We start from the raw sequence: 16,200 nt of genomic DNA, 5'->3' as shown, positions 1-16,200 counted from the left end.
CTCTCAAAATTACTTTATTTCTTACAGAAAAATACAAGTTCTTGTAAATCTACTGAAATTGTGGAAGTATCAGCACGAGTTACAAATGCACGTTGCAGGGCTTCAGTTAAAGGCACAGTGACCTCATATTATTTGCTTCCACCGATTCCGTACTTTTGGCGGCTTCTTTTTTTGCGCCTACAGTGGTCGGTGCTGTGGGGGCCATAGCTTTGTAGGGATTCCAGCAGGTGACCCCTGCCGTGGTGCTCATGAGCTTCCCTGGATCCAGATCTCAGCTCAGGACTCCCAATGTCACCCATGTAAGGTCAGCCACAGTGCCCTCCCCTTGGACCAGACGCTGCATAGCGAAGACATTATCACCCCCAACAAGACTGGGAGCAGCAGGTAAAGGTGTGAACGACAAAAATACAGAACTACACAGAAATAATCCTTATTCAAGACAAATACAATGGGACAATACAAAAATAGTTTCACCACTTATTGAGTGTTCTTATGTTAAGTGTATATTTTACACTTTTTTTTTTCATATCACAAGGTTTTAAAAAAAAGAATGTTGCTATTCTCACACTGACCACTAGGGCTATTTTAGACTCCTAGTTCCTGTTTTTTTTCCCCCTCTAGGAAATTTACCCGTACATTAGCAGCAACACTAACTAGTGAATGTGTAAAAAAAAAGTCATCATGAAAGGTGGGGGAGCAGTATCAGCTGTGAGATTGTGTATTGTGAGAGGGAACCTGTCGGCAGGTTTTTGCTTGTCCATCTGGGAGCAGCATCATATAGGGGCAGAGTTCCTGATTCCAGTGATGTATCACTTACTGGTTTGCTTGCCTTCATTTGATAAAACCACTGCTTTATCTTCTAAAAATCTAGCAGTTCTCTGAATGTTTAGCTCTGTATTATCCCACCCCCACCACTGATTGCCACCTTTCTGCCTGTGGACAGGGCACAGGGAAAGCTGCCAATCATTGGTGGGGAACACACAGAACTCATGAAACCGGATCACTTCCTGGCATCGGGTTTACTAGTTCTCTAGTGATAATTTTATCAACAAGAGATTATGATTATATCAAAACTACAGCAAGCAGCCTAGTAAGTGACATCACTGCAGTCAGGGTCTCTGCCACTATATCAGGCTGCTCTCAGATTAAGTTATAAAAACCTGGTGACAGAATCCCTTTAATGGTGGATCCTGTGTTATCACCTGTGTATAGAGGCATTTCCTGCCATTGTAATTCTGTCTCTGATGATTATGAGACAACTATAAAGTCTTCTGTGCAGAACAGGAAGAATGAGTCCAAAATATCCCCAGGGGCCAGTGTCAAAACCGCAAGATTTCAATTTTTTTTTTAATTAATACAAATTATGAAATGAAAAAAATAAATTGAAAAATACATAACAAAAACCTTATTCAAACAATTGGTTATTTTCTAAACAAAATAACATTATATGTACCTGTCCCAAAGTCATAAATAAAAGGACATTTTAGATAAAGATTAAACTACTCATTTAGAGTTTATGAATATAATCCAGTAGATCCCAGGATTAGCAGCATCAGCTGCCGGCATCTACTAATATCCCGTGGATAAGCATTTAACACTCAATTGTAATTTGCATTTCTAAAAGCCATGGCACAGAGCAATAACGTTTTCAAGTCCAGATCGTTTGTAACAACTTAAATCACAAATATCCCTTCAATTATCCTATGACATTGCTTGTGCAAAAAAGAGCAAGCTCAGATAGCGGCTAGCCAGTAGGAAATAAGGTAATGAGCTAATAACAGACAAATTGATCATTTTTATAAAAAGCGTTAAACAGGTGATTGCTAACACTCCATTATACAGCTCTAAGGGCGCGTGGAGACAACCGTATTTTCGGTACTAGTGCGATCTGACAAAACATCTGATCACACTCGGACCACTATTATTCTATGGGACTGTGCACATGTCGGATTTCATCCTCGGACAGACGAAAAAAAAAAAAAAATTGCAGCATGCATGATTTGCATCTGATATTCAGATCACACTTGGCCATGCAGGTCACGGAGTCCATGCAAAACATCAGACCGCACTTGGATGACATCAGAGTGGGTACGATTTTCACAGACTGAGAATGGAGATAAAAAAAAATTTCCCCTCACATCTGAAAAAATTTGGGGAGTAAAAATCCGTATGTATTTTACATCGCTTTTTTTCCTTCCAAGGCTCTGGTTTTTGCTGCAGAATAATCTGCTGCAAATACTCAAGGTGTGCACATACCCTAAGAGTTGTATAGCGAAAAAGCCTAGCACTCATTACGTCACATGTTATGGAAGCACCCTCCATTTCAGAAGTTGTGATCAGTTGGAGTCAATTAAAATGTGGGGTTCTGACAAGTACGGGCCATAGACCACATAGTTCCCTTTTACACCAGTAGGCTTTTTTAATGTTAAAGTTACACATCATGGGTGCTTATTAAAATTCATAAACACATTAACAAGGACTGGTATGGACCCAATATCAGTACCTGTCCACTACAATCCTCAACCCGGCCTTAGTCTGTACAAATGGAAGACATGTATCTGTCCTGGCCTCCACTCCCTTGGTAGCAGGTAGACCCAATACCTGGTATTTGGATAATAAATTATTGCTTATAGTTTTATTGCAACAAACATATATAAAAGGCCTTTAAAAAAAAACAAAAAAACTATCAAGAATGAAAATTGCTATGGAAATGGGACCTTAGTGGCCCATCGTTAGAGGAAGAAGGACTAATTATACATAATGGCATGTTTGTGGGGGTTTTTTTTTAGCAGATGCTACTGAAGTTGCCTGGGCCACACAAGAAACAAGATGCATTAGACATTTTACTAAACTTGATTTCAGAAATATATAAAAAGTGTTATAATGCTCTGTGCACTTTAAAAACAGATCCTAAAAAAGGGGAAAAGGAGGTTGTGGTATTGCACAAACCAAGAACCAAAATTATGGACACCTCTTAAGATTTCAAATATGTACATTCTGTTCTCCTACTGCTTCCTTCACAGTGCAAAAGCCCAATAAAGGACGATCGCACGGATATTATAAAAATAAATTAATATCTTTTGTACAAAGTCTTCAGTTCTGTATTACAGCACAATATAAAAGGGGGAAAAAAAAAAGAATAAAAATACAATGTCCATAATGTGTCGAGCACAGGATTGACCTCAAATATATCCCCTAATCCTCTGCTCTTGTCAAGGAATGTTCTGTCTCAAAACAGATCAGTCCAAGGAAGGATAGCCCTACTGGCCACCATTGTAGGCATAATCTGCTTTATTGTGCATGATGAGCTTGTTATCCACGAAGTAGAAACTATCAGATCTGGTCTCATACGGGTTATCAATCATCAAGCGAACTGTGGGGAGAGAAAATAAAAGTTATATTGATTTTTTTCAATAATATTTTGCAATCTATCGTTATACTGCTGTATAATTGAAAGCTAAAACATAAACAACTATGTACTTTAAAATGTTAGCCAATGCGAAAAAAAATATTAAAAATCTCCATTCACATATCTGATATGCGTTTGGGTAACACTTCAGGAGCAATTACCAATGTATACTATTCCCCCACCACATTTTTTGTGGGGGTAGGGGTGAGAGGGAGTCCTGATGCGGGAATGACCCTTTTAAGGGCTTCAACTTTTTTTTTTCCCCTTCTAAAACTTACTGCCAAGAATGGCTACACATATGTAGCAAGTATGGAAGTAGAGGAGAAAAATCAGCCCTGCAAACCATTCTACCATATAACTGTCAGAACAGCAGCTCTCAACATTGATTTCTAGATTAAACTAATTTTAATATAAAAACACTTACTCAGTTCTTCTGAAAGTTGTGGGAATTCATACATGTGTTCACATGTGTTACTGCTGTTTGGAATGCAAAAGCCAAAGTCAAAATCAAAGCTTTTAAGTATGCGATCGCGGAAATAATGTCTCTCAATCATTCGGAAACTCTTCACCGGTTTATCTCCTACAGTAAACTCGACTCTAAAAAAAACAAATAAAATAAACCATTCAGCAAAACCTGTACAAAAGCATTATTTTAGCAAAACTAATTACTGAAGGCAGTTTATTAATTTACTACTTGGTGCCCAAAACCACAACCAATTAGGCTCCAATTAACCCCTTTACCCCCAAGGATGGTTTGCAGGTTAATGACCAGGCCAATTTTTTCAATTCTGACCACTGTCACTTTATGAGGTAATTACTCTGGAACGCTTCAACGGATCCCCTTGATTCTGAGATTGTTTTTTCGTGACATATTGTACTTCATGATTGTGGTAAAATTTCTTCGATATCACTAGCGTTTATTTGTGAAAAAAACGGAAATTAGGCGAAAATTTCGCAATTTTCAAACTTTGAAATTTTATGCCCTTAAATCAGAGAGATATGTCACACAAAATAGTTAATAAATAACATTTCCCACATGTCTACTTTACATCAGCACAATTTTGGAACCAAAATGTTTTTTTTTGTTATGGAGCTATAAGGGTTAAAAGTTGACCAGCGATTTCTCATTTTTACAACAAAATTTACAAAACCTTTTTTTTTCTTTTTTTTTAGGGACCACATCACATTTGAAGTGACTTTGAGGCGCCTTTATGACAGAAAATACCCAAAAGTGACACCATTCTAAAAACTGCACCCCTCAAGGTGCTCAAAACCACAAGACGTTTATTAACCCTTCAGGTGCTTCACAGGAATTTTTGGAATGTGGAAGAAAAAAAAATGAACATTTTTTTTTTCCACAAAAATGTTACTTTAGACCCCAATTTTTTTTATTTTCGCAAGGGTATCAATAAAAAACTAACCCCAAAATTTGTTGTGCAATTCCTCCGGAGCACGCTGATACCCCATATGTAGGGGAAAACCACTGTTTGGGCGCACGGCAGGGTTCGGAAGGGAAGGAGCACCATTTGACTTTTTGAATGCAAAATTTGCTGAAATAATTAGCGGACGCCATGTTGCGTTTGGGGAGCCCCTGATGTGCCTAAACAGTGGAAACCCCCCACAAGTGACACCATTTTGGAAACTAGACTCCCCAGGGAACTTATCTAGATGTGTGGTGAGCACCCTGAACCCCCAGGTGCTTATAACATTGAACTGTAAAAATAAAATTTTCACATTTTTCCAACAAAAACGTTTTTCACCCTCCAATTTTGCATTTTGATAAGGGTAACAGGAGAAATTGCACCATGCAATTTGTTGTGCAATTTTTCCTGAGTAAGCAGATACCCCATATGTGGGGGAAAACCACTGTTTGGGCGCACGGCAGGGTTCGGAAGGGAAGGAGCGCCATTTGACTATTTGAATGTAAAATTTGCTTGAATAATTAGCGGACGCCATGTGGCGTTTGGAGAGCACTGATACGCCTAAACAGTGGAAACTATACCCCTCAAGGATTTTATCAAGGAGTATAGTGAACATTTTGAACTCAGAGGTAAACACAGAATTTGATAACACTAGGTCATCATATTGAATAAGTTGTCATTAGTCTTGAGTGCAAGTGCTCGCTACTTGAGTTTGTATCGGGTACTCTGGTATGCACCAAGTATCGTTGGTGCTCAAGTCCCCGCCCACATGTTTCACGGTTATTAAGACACCCCCAAAAAAAACAAGCGGGAATTGCTTGTACATGGCAGGCAATCCCCGCGAGGTATTTTTGGCTGTATAACAGCTGCAAAAAATATGGGGCGGAGACTCGAGCATGTCACTCGAGCACCTGCGATACTAAGTGCATACCCGAGCACCCGATGCAAATTCAAGTAGCGAGCACTTGCGCTCAACACTAGTCGCCATATCGTCATTTTTTTTTCTTTACTTATGAAAAAAATCACAACCCCAACGCTAACCCTAGAGTTTATTTTTTTACGCCGTGCCTTGTGCGGTATAACTGATAAGATTACTTTATTCTTCGGGTCGGTGCGATTAAAGATTCATATCAGGTTTTTATGACTGACAGCTGTCACACACTAAAAAACCCTTTTTTTTTTTTTGCAAAGACTAGTTTTAGAGCTATAATTTTTCTATATTTCGGCTGACAGTCATGTGACGGCTTGTTTTTTGCAGGACAAGTTGACATTTTTATTGGTACCATTTTCGGGCACGTGACATTTTTTGATCGCTTTTTATTCCGATTTTTGGGAGGCAAAATAAACAAACCAACAATGAAGGAATTGTTTTTTGGGTTTTTTTTTTTTTTTGCCGTTCCGCATGTGGTAAAATTGATAAGGTAGCTTTATTCTTCGGGTCAGTACGTTTACAGCGGTACCACATTTATATTGTTGTTTTTTTAGGTTTTGGCGCTTTTACATAATAAAAACTATTTTATAGAAAAAAAAATTGTTTTTGCCAGGGCTGTGGAGTCAGTGTCCATTTTGGTTGAGTCTGAGTCGGTAGAAAATGGACCGACTCCTAAAATATATAAATAAATTGGGTACAGAAGTTCAATGCAGTTTGTGGGGAATATTTTTTCATAAGAATTTGGGAAAGTTATGAAATGTCCTATAAATGTCTGTCCTATTCCTGATCTAGGGGTCTAGACTTTTAGCTGAGATGAATATGTGCTACAGTAAATTCATCACTTAAACATGAGCCATGTATGAGGGAGTCGGAGTCATGGAAATTGAGGAGTCCGAGTCGTCGGTTTGGCTTACCGACTCCACAGCCCTGGTTTTTGCATCGCTTTATTCTGAGAGCTATAACTTTTTTATTTTTCGGCTCATGGAGCTGTATGGCACATTGTTTTTTGCGGGACAAGATGATTTTTTCAGTGGTACCATTTTTATTTACATTCGTCATTTTGATCGCGTTTTATTCCATTTTTTTGTTTGGCGGTATGATAAAGCATCGTTTTTTGCGTTGCTTTTTATTTTATTTTTTACCGTGTTCACTAAAGGGGTTAACTAGTGGGACAGCTTTATAGGTCAGCTCGTTCCAGACGCGGCAATACCAAATGTGTACTTTTATTGGTTTATTTTTTTTCATAAGATTATTTATGGTTACTATATATATTTTTTGGATTATTTTTTCTTCATTTTATTTTCTTTTAACATTTTTACAATTTTTTTTTTTTTTTTTCCACTTTGTCATTTTTCTTACTTTTACACATTGTCCCACTATGGGACTTTCACTTTTTACATTCTGATCGGCTGTATAGCACAGGAATGCAGAACCATCCCTGAGCTATGCAGCCTGTCAGCACTGCACAGGGAGAAGTTACTTTGGTCACGCACTGCGCATGATCAAAGTAACTTCTTGCCTCCTGGTGACCCGGATGTTGTCATGATGACATCGGGTCACAATGACAACATCCGGGACTGGACTCAGACTCTGCAGAGGAGGCAAGTATCGGCGCTTACCTCCCCCTTTTCTGCGATCGATTTAGATCGCAGCATTTTGGGGGTTAATGTGCAGGGAGCGATACGGGATCGCTCCCTGCACATAGCACCGGGTGTCAGCTGTGACAATCAGCTGACACCTGGCAGCAATCGGGTCCGCACAGCCTGTGTGCGAGCAAAATCGCCAGGGCGTACTAATACGCATCTGGCCTATAAGGCCCAGGGCACAGATACATATTAGTACGCCTTGGGCCGGAAAGGGGTTTTCCCACAAACTAAGTTAATTTTAATCAATAGATCTTGGAATAATAATAAGTTCCACAATTGGATGTGTTTAAAAAAAAAATGTTCCTGTGCTGAGATAATCCTATAAATGTGCCCCTGCTGTGTACTGTGTAATGGCTGTGTCTGACCGTACAGGAACATGGTTTGATCATACCACATCTCCTGGGCAGGGGGGGGGGGCAAAAGAGTATACAGACATTACAGCAGGGGATCACAGTGACATGTTTTGCCTCACAAAAATAATCAGCTGCGCGAGATGGCTACTCTTAGTAAGCACCTGTACACACCAGTTTTCTGTTTTAGATGTGACGGTCAGTTTTTTTTGTTTCTATCCTTCGCATAGGTCATCCATGTCTGATCAGCAAGGGTGCCGGGTGTCGGACCCCGGCCAATCAGCTGTTCTTAAGTGTCGGCAACCGCCGGCAGTAAGTACTCATTTACTGAGCTGCTTTGTCCATTTGTAATGGCTGGGGCTTGGTACTGCACATCCGCCTCCTATTCAAATCAATAGGAGACGGATGTGTAGTACCCTGCGGCCGCCACTAAAAGTAGACGGAGCAGCTCAGCAAGTAAGTACTTACGGCCGGTGGACATTGATGACCTATCCTAAGGATAGGCCATCAATGTAAAAGTAGTTGACAACCTCTTTAAATGACCTGTACTATACACAGCTATTGTGTAACTGAGGACTGTCAGTAAAGGTTGGCAGCTCTTAAACTTCCACAGCCAGGCTTTGCACTAGCCACTCCGTCTAGCGGGTCCAAGGGGAACCATGGCCTTCACCCTATAACCCTTATATAGGGATCTGAACTTGGTCAGGGCCCTCTATTTTGTGGCCAATGGAGCCCGCTGGCAGAGAATAGTCAGACTACTGGGTAAGAACCAAGAGGCCAAAGGTCAGGAACACAATTGAGAGGCAGTTGGGTAGTAACAACACAAACCGAGGTCAAGGACATGAATCAAACTAGCTGAGCAAGAGCAGAATAACAGGCATGAAGACCCAACAACTACTTGTAGCTTACAGTTAGGCTGGTTTCACACGTCCGTATATTTCCAGCACCAAAGATATCAGTGTCCCATGTGTGTCACACGTGTTGCAACCATGTGCCGCATCAGGATCACACGTACCGGCGTTTGGGAATTCACAGTTAGCGCTGTTCCCAAGCGCCGGGTGCTTGGGAATCATTGTTCCAGCGAGCTGGGCCCTGCACTGAGCAGGGCTCAGAGTGACAGGACACCGCTCCTGAGCTCAGCCAAGCTCGCTGGAGCGGCTCATTCTCATACAGCGGAGGACCTCTCCGGACAGGTGAGTATAAGGATTTTATTACTTTATTATTATTATTTTCACACAGAGACACTGCAGGAGAAGATACTACTACTCCCAACATTGTCTCTTGCTTGTGCTGATCACAGCATGAGCAAGGAACAATGAGGGCAGCGTTCAGCACCCGGTGCTTGGGAACAACGCTAACTGTACATTGTTTCCCAGGCGCCGGTACGTGTCACAATGACACATGGGTGTCATCCGTGAGTGTTCAGCGTGAGACATTTTGCGGACTGTGCATCTGCAAAAAAAATGACATGTCAGTGTGTGGAGCACATGGACACGCGGTCCGTTGAAACACACTGACATGTGCACAGACCCATATATTTCAATGGGTCTGCATGTGTGTCTCCTGTATGTGTGGAAACTGTCACCACATGTACCAGACACACTGATGTGTGAAAGAGGCCTTATAAATAGAACGTGGCCCCACCCAATGCTCATAGAAGGAGGCCAATTACTACAGATAACCAGCACCCTGCAGCAAGACAGACACTCTGGGTGGATCCACAAGTCCCAGCCACAGTAATGTAACACAACCACAACTGCATCACCCAATGCCTCTACTCCAGGGCAACCCATTCTAACATTGCACACAAAGCACTACCACATTTTGGGTGGCTAAGTGATTCAACTAAGATTTGCCCCAATTTTAAAGCCGTAGCCCAAACTTCTGAACTACACACGACATATTTATTAATACTAGCAAGAAGTGCACATAAAAGGGAGCAGTCAGAGTCTCTGAAATCACAGATTAAATAAGAGGATAATTTCGGACTACAGTCTACTAATACAGTCTACTAATGTGACCTTAATAGCAGCAAGGAAATAGATAGCAAGTAAACTCTATCCAAAGTGACAATGGAGCTCCCGCTGTAATTCTACTCTATGTTTTATTAAAACAGATTATTTCCAACAGTTAGGGAGAAACATTCAAAATTATACATTACTTTATTATGAGGTTATAATGTGGGTGACAATTATAAAATAGTTGCTGTTAAAGCCGGGGCAATTCATAGGCTTAAGAACAATGACTACCCTATGGTAAAAGAAATGCAGACACAGATAACGGATCTAGCTGTATACTCTTACCATAAAGTTCTCAATTGCTGGATGCTGAAATTGCTTTAGACTGAATAAGTTAAGCACCCATTAAATAAATGACTCCTCTGCCCTATTACATATTGACCATATACTTTATATGGTGTGCCGATTTTTTTATTTTAATTTTTTTTTTTGGGGAGTGGTGCGAGGGCAACGGAATGACTTCAACTAAACAGATGAGGTATTATAGGGTCTCTTTAAATAGGGCATGCATGAGGCAGTAACGTCTACAACCTTTTCAAATCCTAGTTTGTCTTTTTTCAATTGCAATCTATAGTGGGCAGGTAAATTCTTGTGGGAAAATAGAATAAAGCCGGGGGTTCAGCTCCTGGCAGAACAACAGACTGACAAATAGTCTAACAGCATCAGGATCCTCCCATACACATTATGTGTGCCGCTATATATCCAATGTGTATGAGCCGCTTACAAAAAAAATGGAGACCTGGTATATAAAGGAGCCTGAAACCAGCTTTAGGAAGGATTTCACTGGAATACTCACGTAGCTCCTACTTTCCGAAGTCTAAGAAATGCTGGTGTGAACTGATATCTGACAAACCGACCAGCGCTGCTATCCACCTGTCCTGCTTCTTCATCCTCGTCTTCTTGTTCTATTACAAAGAAAAACACAAGATACACATATTTAGAAATTTATTCTGACTATAAAAAACATCCAGAGACCCCATGTGAGAGACGTGACAATGGCTCTTATGGGTGTTTTGTTAGAGGAACACTAAACAGTAGAAAGGCGTCCATCACACACAAAAAACAAACCGCAATCCTTTTAGAACACAATTCTAGCTGTCCCAGACATTCCTGCTTTTCACATGGCTGTGCTGTATATTGGACCACAAACAGGCAATAATAAAAATTGATCTCATAAGTATTAATAAATGAGTTGCCCAATAATGGGAGGTATGTGGGTGCAGTTGTACAGACTGTGAAACAATTGTCCTTTGTTTAAAAAGATTTGTTTTTTGGGGTAAGTCTTCCTTCATGTGCGTTTTGTGGTCAGTAACTATACAGAAATACCAGACGTGATCAGCCTGCATCCACCATTAATCAGAGGCAGTGGTGGAGCCTAAAGAGAGGGAACAGAACTGAAAGCTGTATATGTCTACAGCTCATCCTTTTAGGATCCATTTCATTCGGACTTTCAAAACCTGCAAAATGATCTGAGATGCAGAATTGGGCTTGGCTTTGTGCAGCCATGATGTACTATATCAGCAATCTACATACAATTCCTTATAGTAAATAGTCAACTGCATGTCACCCTGCAAAACGGGCTGTTCGTTACCAGTGCTTCCAAGTTACCAGTGCTTTCACATGGGGATGATCTCTGCTGCTCTGAATGTGGCAAACTTTGTTGTGGAAATTTTTAGATTTTCCCCTTTGCATAGACAAGAATGTAACCCATGAGAAAAATCTGCAGCATAAATTTACATGCTGTGGATATCAAATCTGCAGCCCCAATCAATTTGTTATCCACAAGCTGCTTCTGTGATACACAGTTAATTTTCCACCTGAAAAATAATATGTATCCATCTTGTGTGAACATGCCCTTAAATCGTTGTCTGTAAAGAGAAATATTTAAAGGGGATGTTCAGAACTTATAGACTGATGACATATCCTAAGTATAGGTTATTAATGTCAGATCGGTGGGGGTCTGACACTCCCACTAATCAGCTATATGACGCTACCAATGACAGCCAGATGTAATGAGAGTATGGAGCATCACAGCACTGTACACTGTGCAATAGCCATTCTTGGATACTGCAGATCGGCTCCTATTCACTTAAATAAATGCTGATCTGCAGGCCCCCCTCCTCCCCCCAGAACCACTAGACCATGTACAGTACTGTTCTGCTCCATACACTGTTCACACCCAGCCACTGTGGGGACCTGTAAACAGCTGATAGGCGAGGTTACCAGGTGTTGGCATTGCACCATTCTGAGAAGCTACCATATATACTCGTGTATATGCCGACTTTTTCAGCACATTCCCCCCTTAGCTTATACTCGAGTCTATACTTACATTCGGGGTGGGGATGAGCAGCGGTGGAAGAGCAGGGCACAGGCAGAAGCAGGCTGCTGCAGCGATCACATATGCCCGCTACTAAAGGGAATAAATATTAACTCCTCTCCACACCCATTGGAGTGGAGATCAGTGAATATTCATTCTCCTTAATAGGACACACTGTCAATCACAGGCACGGCTCAGCGATCCTCTGTACCCCCTAGATTAGAGTATGAATATTCACTCTTCTCCACCCCCATGCACACAGGATCGCTGAGCAGCAGCAGGAGCCACGCCTGCGGCTGACAGTGTGCGCTATTAAGGAGAATGAATATTGTAATTTTGTAAAAATATCTTGATTATTCAGTATCAAGTGGCTTACAGCGATTTGGTGGTAAAACCGGGGGTACGCAATTTCTAGTGTCCTAGGAGCTATTTATCAACACGACAACACCAGATTGTGTTGCTGTGAGCAGCCAGTATGGCTAAACATGATACCGTGGCCTGCAGCGTCTCCAGTCGAGCGCATCTGGGATGTTGTAGTTCAGCAATTGCAAAGAGCTGCCAGCAGCGGATCTTGATGATTTGTTCAAGTGCATTCAGTTTGGTAGAACATTCCTCAAACGACCATTAATAACATCATTGATAGAAGCCAAAGTGTGTAAATCTGTGTGTGGCGCTCATACTTGATACTGAATAAATTGTGATCATTTGCATCTGATTACCAGGTCTATCGCCGCTGTGACTTCCATAATGCATTGGCTTTTCCTTATTGGTGTTGGACTCTCAATGTGGAGACGAGTATGGCGGCATTGTGATGCCAGACCTGTACGGCAGTGCTAGACCATGGGCACACATAGGTGCCCCATCACACAGGTGGCAGGCAGCGGGTGCCAGTCACTACCTGGGCACGGCTTGGAGATCTCGAACAGCACGGTGCCAGTCTCCAGGTCCCGGATCTTGAAGCGGGTGAAGTCGATGCCATAGACGTTCTCGTCGGGTTTACACAGATAATCTAATGACGAGACAAAGACCAATGAGAGGAGCCGTTACTGAGGAGTGCGCCCCCCGCCAGCACCAACTTACTGTCTGTGACTCTGCTCAGGCCCAGGACGTGCTCCGGTCTCAGCTCCTTCAGGCCCAGCAGCTCGTGCTCGGTGACTGGAGTCACGGCCCGGTGGTCGGAGTCGCTGACTTCCCGGCCCTGCACCCTCCGCGCTTTCAGCCGGTTGATCACTCCGCCTCCTGCTTTTTTACGTTCTGCCTCTCGGTTCGACCCGCTCATTTCTACAACAAGATGGCGGCTGCCACCTCCGCTAGTGCCGTAACTATGGAGAGTAGGCGGGTCCCATGGTTACCAAGCAATATCGGTGACGTAACCGCACGGGGCGTGTTTCTAGAGGTGCTTACACCAATGAGCTTGCAGGGTTACAGTGGAGCGTGCTGTGAGAGGACGGCGCCGAGTCCTGGTCCCGCTCTGGGGCCGCGGCTTTGTTCTTAGTGGTGGCCTCTTCTCCCCGAGGGCCGTAGGGCAGCTCCCCCATCACTTGCAGACTAGTCCTTCTGCCCCTGCTGGTGGCCACTTGTTATATGCACAGGACTGGTCCCATCAATGTAACCTCAGGCCATCTTCTCCAGGGAGTGTAACAGAATGGAGGGGGTCTCTGCCTCTACTCAGGTATCAGTCATCTGACTCTGCAGCCAATCACTGATCGCAGCGGTCATGTGCAGTACCTGCAAAGGTCACCAGTGAGGCCAGTGATTGGATGCAGTGGTCAGGTGACTGATGGATAGCTCCTGGAGCATAGAGAGATATACAACCTTGGGGCCAAGGCTGTGTAATACTGGCAAATCCTTGTAATTTGGCATGTGCACAGGGCGGCTGTGTAGCTTGAGCCAACTATTTTCTATGGCTAGGTCCTGTAATGCATAATGAAAAAACCTGACCAGCACCTCCTAAGTGTGAACTGGTGCCAGCTGCAGTAACTGCATAATATACAAGAAAGCACAGCAGCACACTTTAAGGGCCAAGATCCATGAAAACATTGAATCTAAACTGTATTAAAGAGGTTGTCCACCACTATAGAACATGCCCCCATTGACGTAAAAGGTGGAAATAAGATTTTTAGCAAATACCTTGCACTTGCCTGCGAGTGGCAATATTGCTGACCGCTCACTAGGCATCATGTGACGCGGCTGCAGCTGGCTCCAACATCCGCTGATGTCACGTCGGGTGTGACCCTGTGACGCGCTCCCCCTGATTGATTGGCTGTGGGTGGGGTTGCCCTGCACGTCACAGCCCAGAATCCACCGCGCGCTTTCCCTCTCCTGCATTCATTGGGAAAGTGTGCAGGGGATGCTGGGTGTAATACCGTTTACATCGATGGGGGGCATGTTCTATAGTAGTAGACAACCTCTTTAATGCCAGCAAGATATACAGGTTCATCTCACTAACTTAGAATATCATCAAAAAGTTAATTTATTTCAGTTCTTCAATTCAAAAAGTGAAACTCATATATTATATAGAGTAATTATAAACAGAGTGATCTATTTCAAGTGTTTATTTCTGTTAATGTTGATGATTATGGCTTACAGCCAATGAAAACACAAAAGTCATTATCTCAGTAAATTAGAATAATTAACAAAAAACACCTGCAAAGTAGGCTCCACAATCATGGGAAAGACTGTTGACTTGACAGATGTCCAGAAGGCAGTCATTGACAAACTCCACAAGGTCCCAGAGTTCCAATTTTCATTTGGAAATCAAGGTCCCAGCGTCTGGAGGAAGAGTGGAGAGGCCACAATCCAAGCTGCTTGAGGTCTAGTGTGAAGTTTCCACAATCAGTGATGGTTTGGGGAGCCATGTCATCTGCTGGTGTAGGTCCACTGTGTTTTATCAAGACCAAAGTCAGCACAACCGTCTGCCCAGAAATTTGAGAGCACTTCATGCTTCCCTCTGCCTACAAGCTTTTTGGAGATGGAAGTTTCATTCTCCAGCAGGACTTGGCACCTGTCCACACTGCCAAAGGTATCAATACCTGGTTTAAAAACAACAGTATCACTTGATTGGCCAGCAAACTCGCTGACCTTAACCCCATAGATTCTATTGTCAAGAGGAAGATGAGAGACCAGAACCAACAATGCAGACGAGCTGAAGGCTGCTATCAAAGCAACCTGGGCTTCCATAACACCTCAGCAGTGCCACAGGCTGATCGCCTCCATGCCACGCCGCATTGATGCAGTAATTGATGCAAAAAGAGCCCCGACCAAGTATTGAGTGCATTTACTGAACATACATTTCAGTAGGCCAACATTTCGGATTTTAACCCCTTAATGGCCTAGGGCGTTTTAGTACGCCCCAGGCCATCACCCCCAGTTCAGCGGGGGATCCAGCGCTGAGCCCACACTGAACCGGGCACATGTCAGCTGATTTTTACAGCTGACATGTGCCCGCAACAGCCGCAGATGTAATCGCGATCCACGTGTTAACCAGTTAAATGCCGCTGTCAATCTCTCTGCTGTGCTTTTTTTGTATATTATGTATATATTATAAAAATAATCTGTTTAGTATTGTTTTTGTACATTTAGGCTGCGTGCCCACTATGCGTTTTTCAAGCATTTTTGCCGTGGAATTTCCGCAGCGAAAACGCTTCATAATACGTGCCCCATGGTCCCCAATGATAATCCGCATGTGCTATGCACATGCTGTGGAAATTTCCACTGCGGAAAAATACGCAGCATGTCCATTAATTTTGCGGACACGCAGCGTAATTGCTGCCATTGAATCACTTAATATCCGCATGACTACATGTGCACATGTCTGGAGAAGAGGAGACTCTTCTCCAGACCCGGGTACCATAAGTACCTATAAATAAAAAGAATTTAAAATAAAAAAAAACAAAACATTATACCTCCTGATGGCCCCCTGTCTCCATAGCGATGCGTCCTCACTCTCCGGCAGCTCGCGATGGTCTAAAAGGACCTGCCATGACGTCATTTAGTCATGTGACGGGTCACGTGACCACTGACGTCGGCGGTCGCGTGACCTGTCACATGACTAAATGAGGTCATGGAAGGTCCTTTTAGACCATCGCGAGCCGCCGGGGAGACCGGA

The 16,200-nt window shown here is 42.8% G+C and overlaps 1 protein-coding gene across 2 annotated transcripts; it reads right to left on the bottom strand.

Annotated features, from left to right (window-relative positions):
- Positions 1 to 4: 4 nt before the first annotated feature.
- On the bottom strand, positions 5 to 13,453 carry UNC119B (unc-119 lipid binding chaperone B). Of its 2 annotated transcripts, XM_073673553.1 has the most exons (5): positions 13,173 to 13,452; positions 12,991 to 13,101; positions 10,572 to 10,680; positions 3,834 to 4,006; positions 5 to 3,373 (listed from the first exon to the last, which is right to left on the bottom strand). In XM_073673553.1, the coding sequence occupies exons 1-5, from the start codon at positions 13,369 to 13,371 to the stop codon at positions 3,261 to 3,263; spliced, it is 705 nt and encodes a 234-aa protein (XP_073529654.1). In that variant the 5' UTR covers positions 13,372 to 13,452; the 3' UTR covers positions 5 to 3,260. The 2 variants fall into 2 exon arrangements, with proteins under 2 accessions (XP_073529654.1, XP_073529657.1); XM_073673556.1 differs by lacking the exon at positions 12,991 to 13,101 and having other exon boundaries at positions 13,173 to 13,453.
- Between the last annotated feature and the right edge of the window lie 2,747 nt (positions 13,454 to 16,200).

The sequence above is a fragment of the Phyllobates terribilis genome, unplaced genomic scaffold (assembly GCF_046119375.1).
Source record: "Phyllobates terribilis strain yellow unplaced genomic scaffold, ASM4611937v1 Scaffold_1__5_contigs__length_1240528914, whole genome shotgun sequence".
Lineage (NCBI taxonomy): Eukaryota > Metazoa > Chordata > Amphibia > Anura > Dendrobatidae > Phyllobates > Phyllobates terribilis.
The sequence above is the reverse complement of the archived record's forward strand: the minus strand, read 5'-3'. Positions and strand labels throughout refer to the sequence as shown.

Bases quoted from the DNA above. Each gene is read 5' to 3' on its own strand.
- UNC119B (XM_073673553.1), bottom strand. From the start codon at position 13,371: ATGAGCGGGTCGAACCGAGAGGCAGAACGTAAAAAAGCAGGAGGCGGA. The intron at 10,681-12,990 runs GTAGTGACTGGC...TCTTTGTAATAG, and splicing joins GATCTCCAAGCCGTGCCCAG to AACAAGAAGACGAGGATGAA. The intron at 4,007-10,571 runs GTGAGTATTCCA...TGTTTTTTTTAG, and splicing joins CTTCGGAAAGTAGGAGCTAC to AGTCGAGTTTACTGTAGGAG.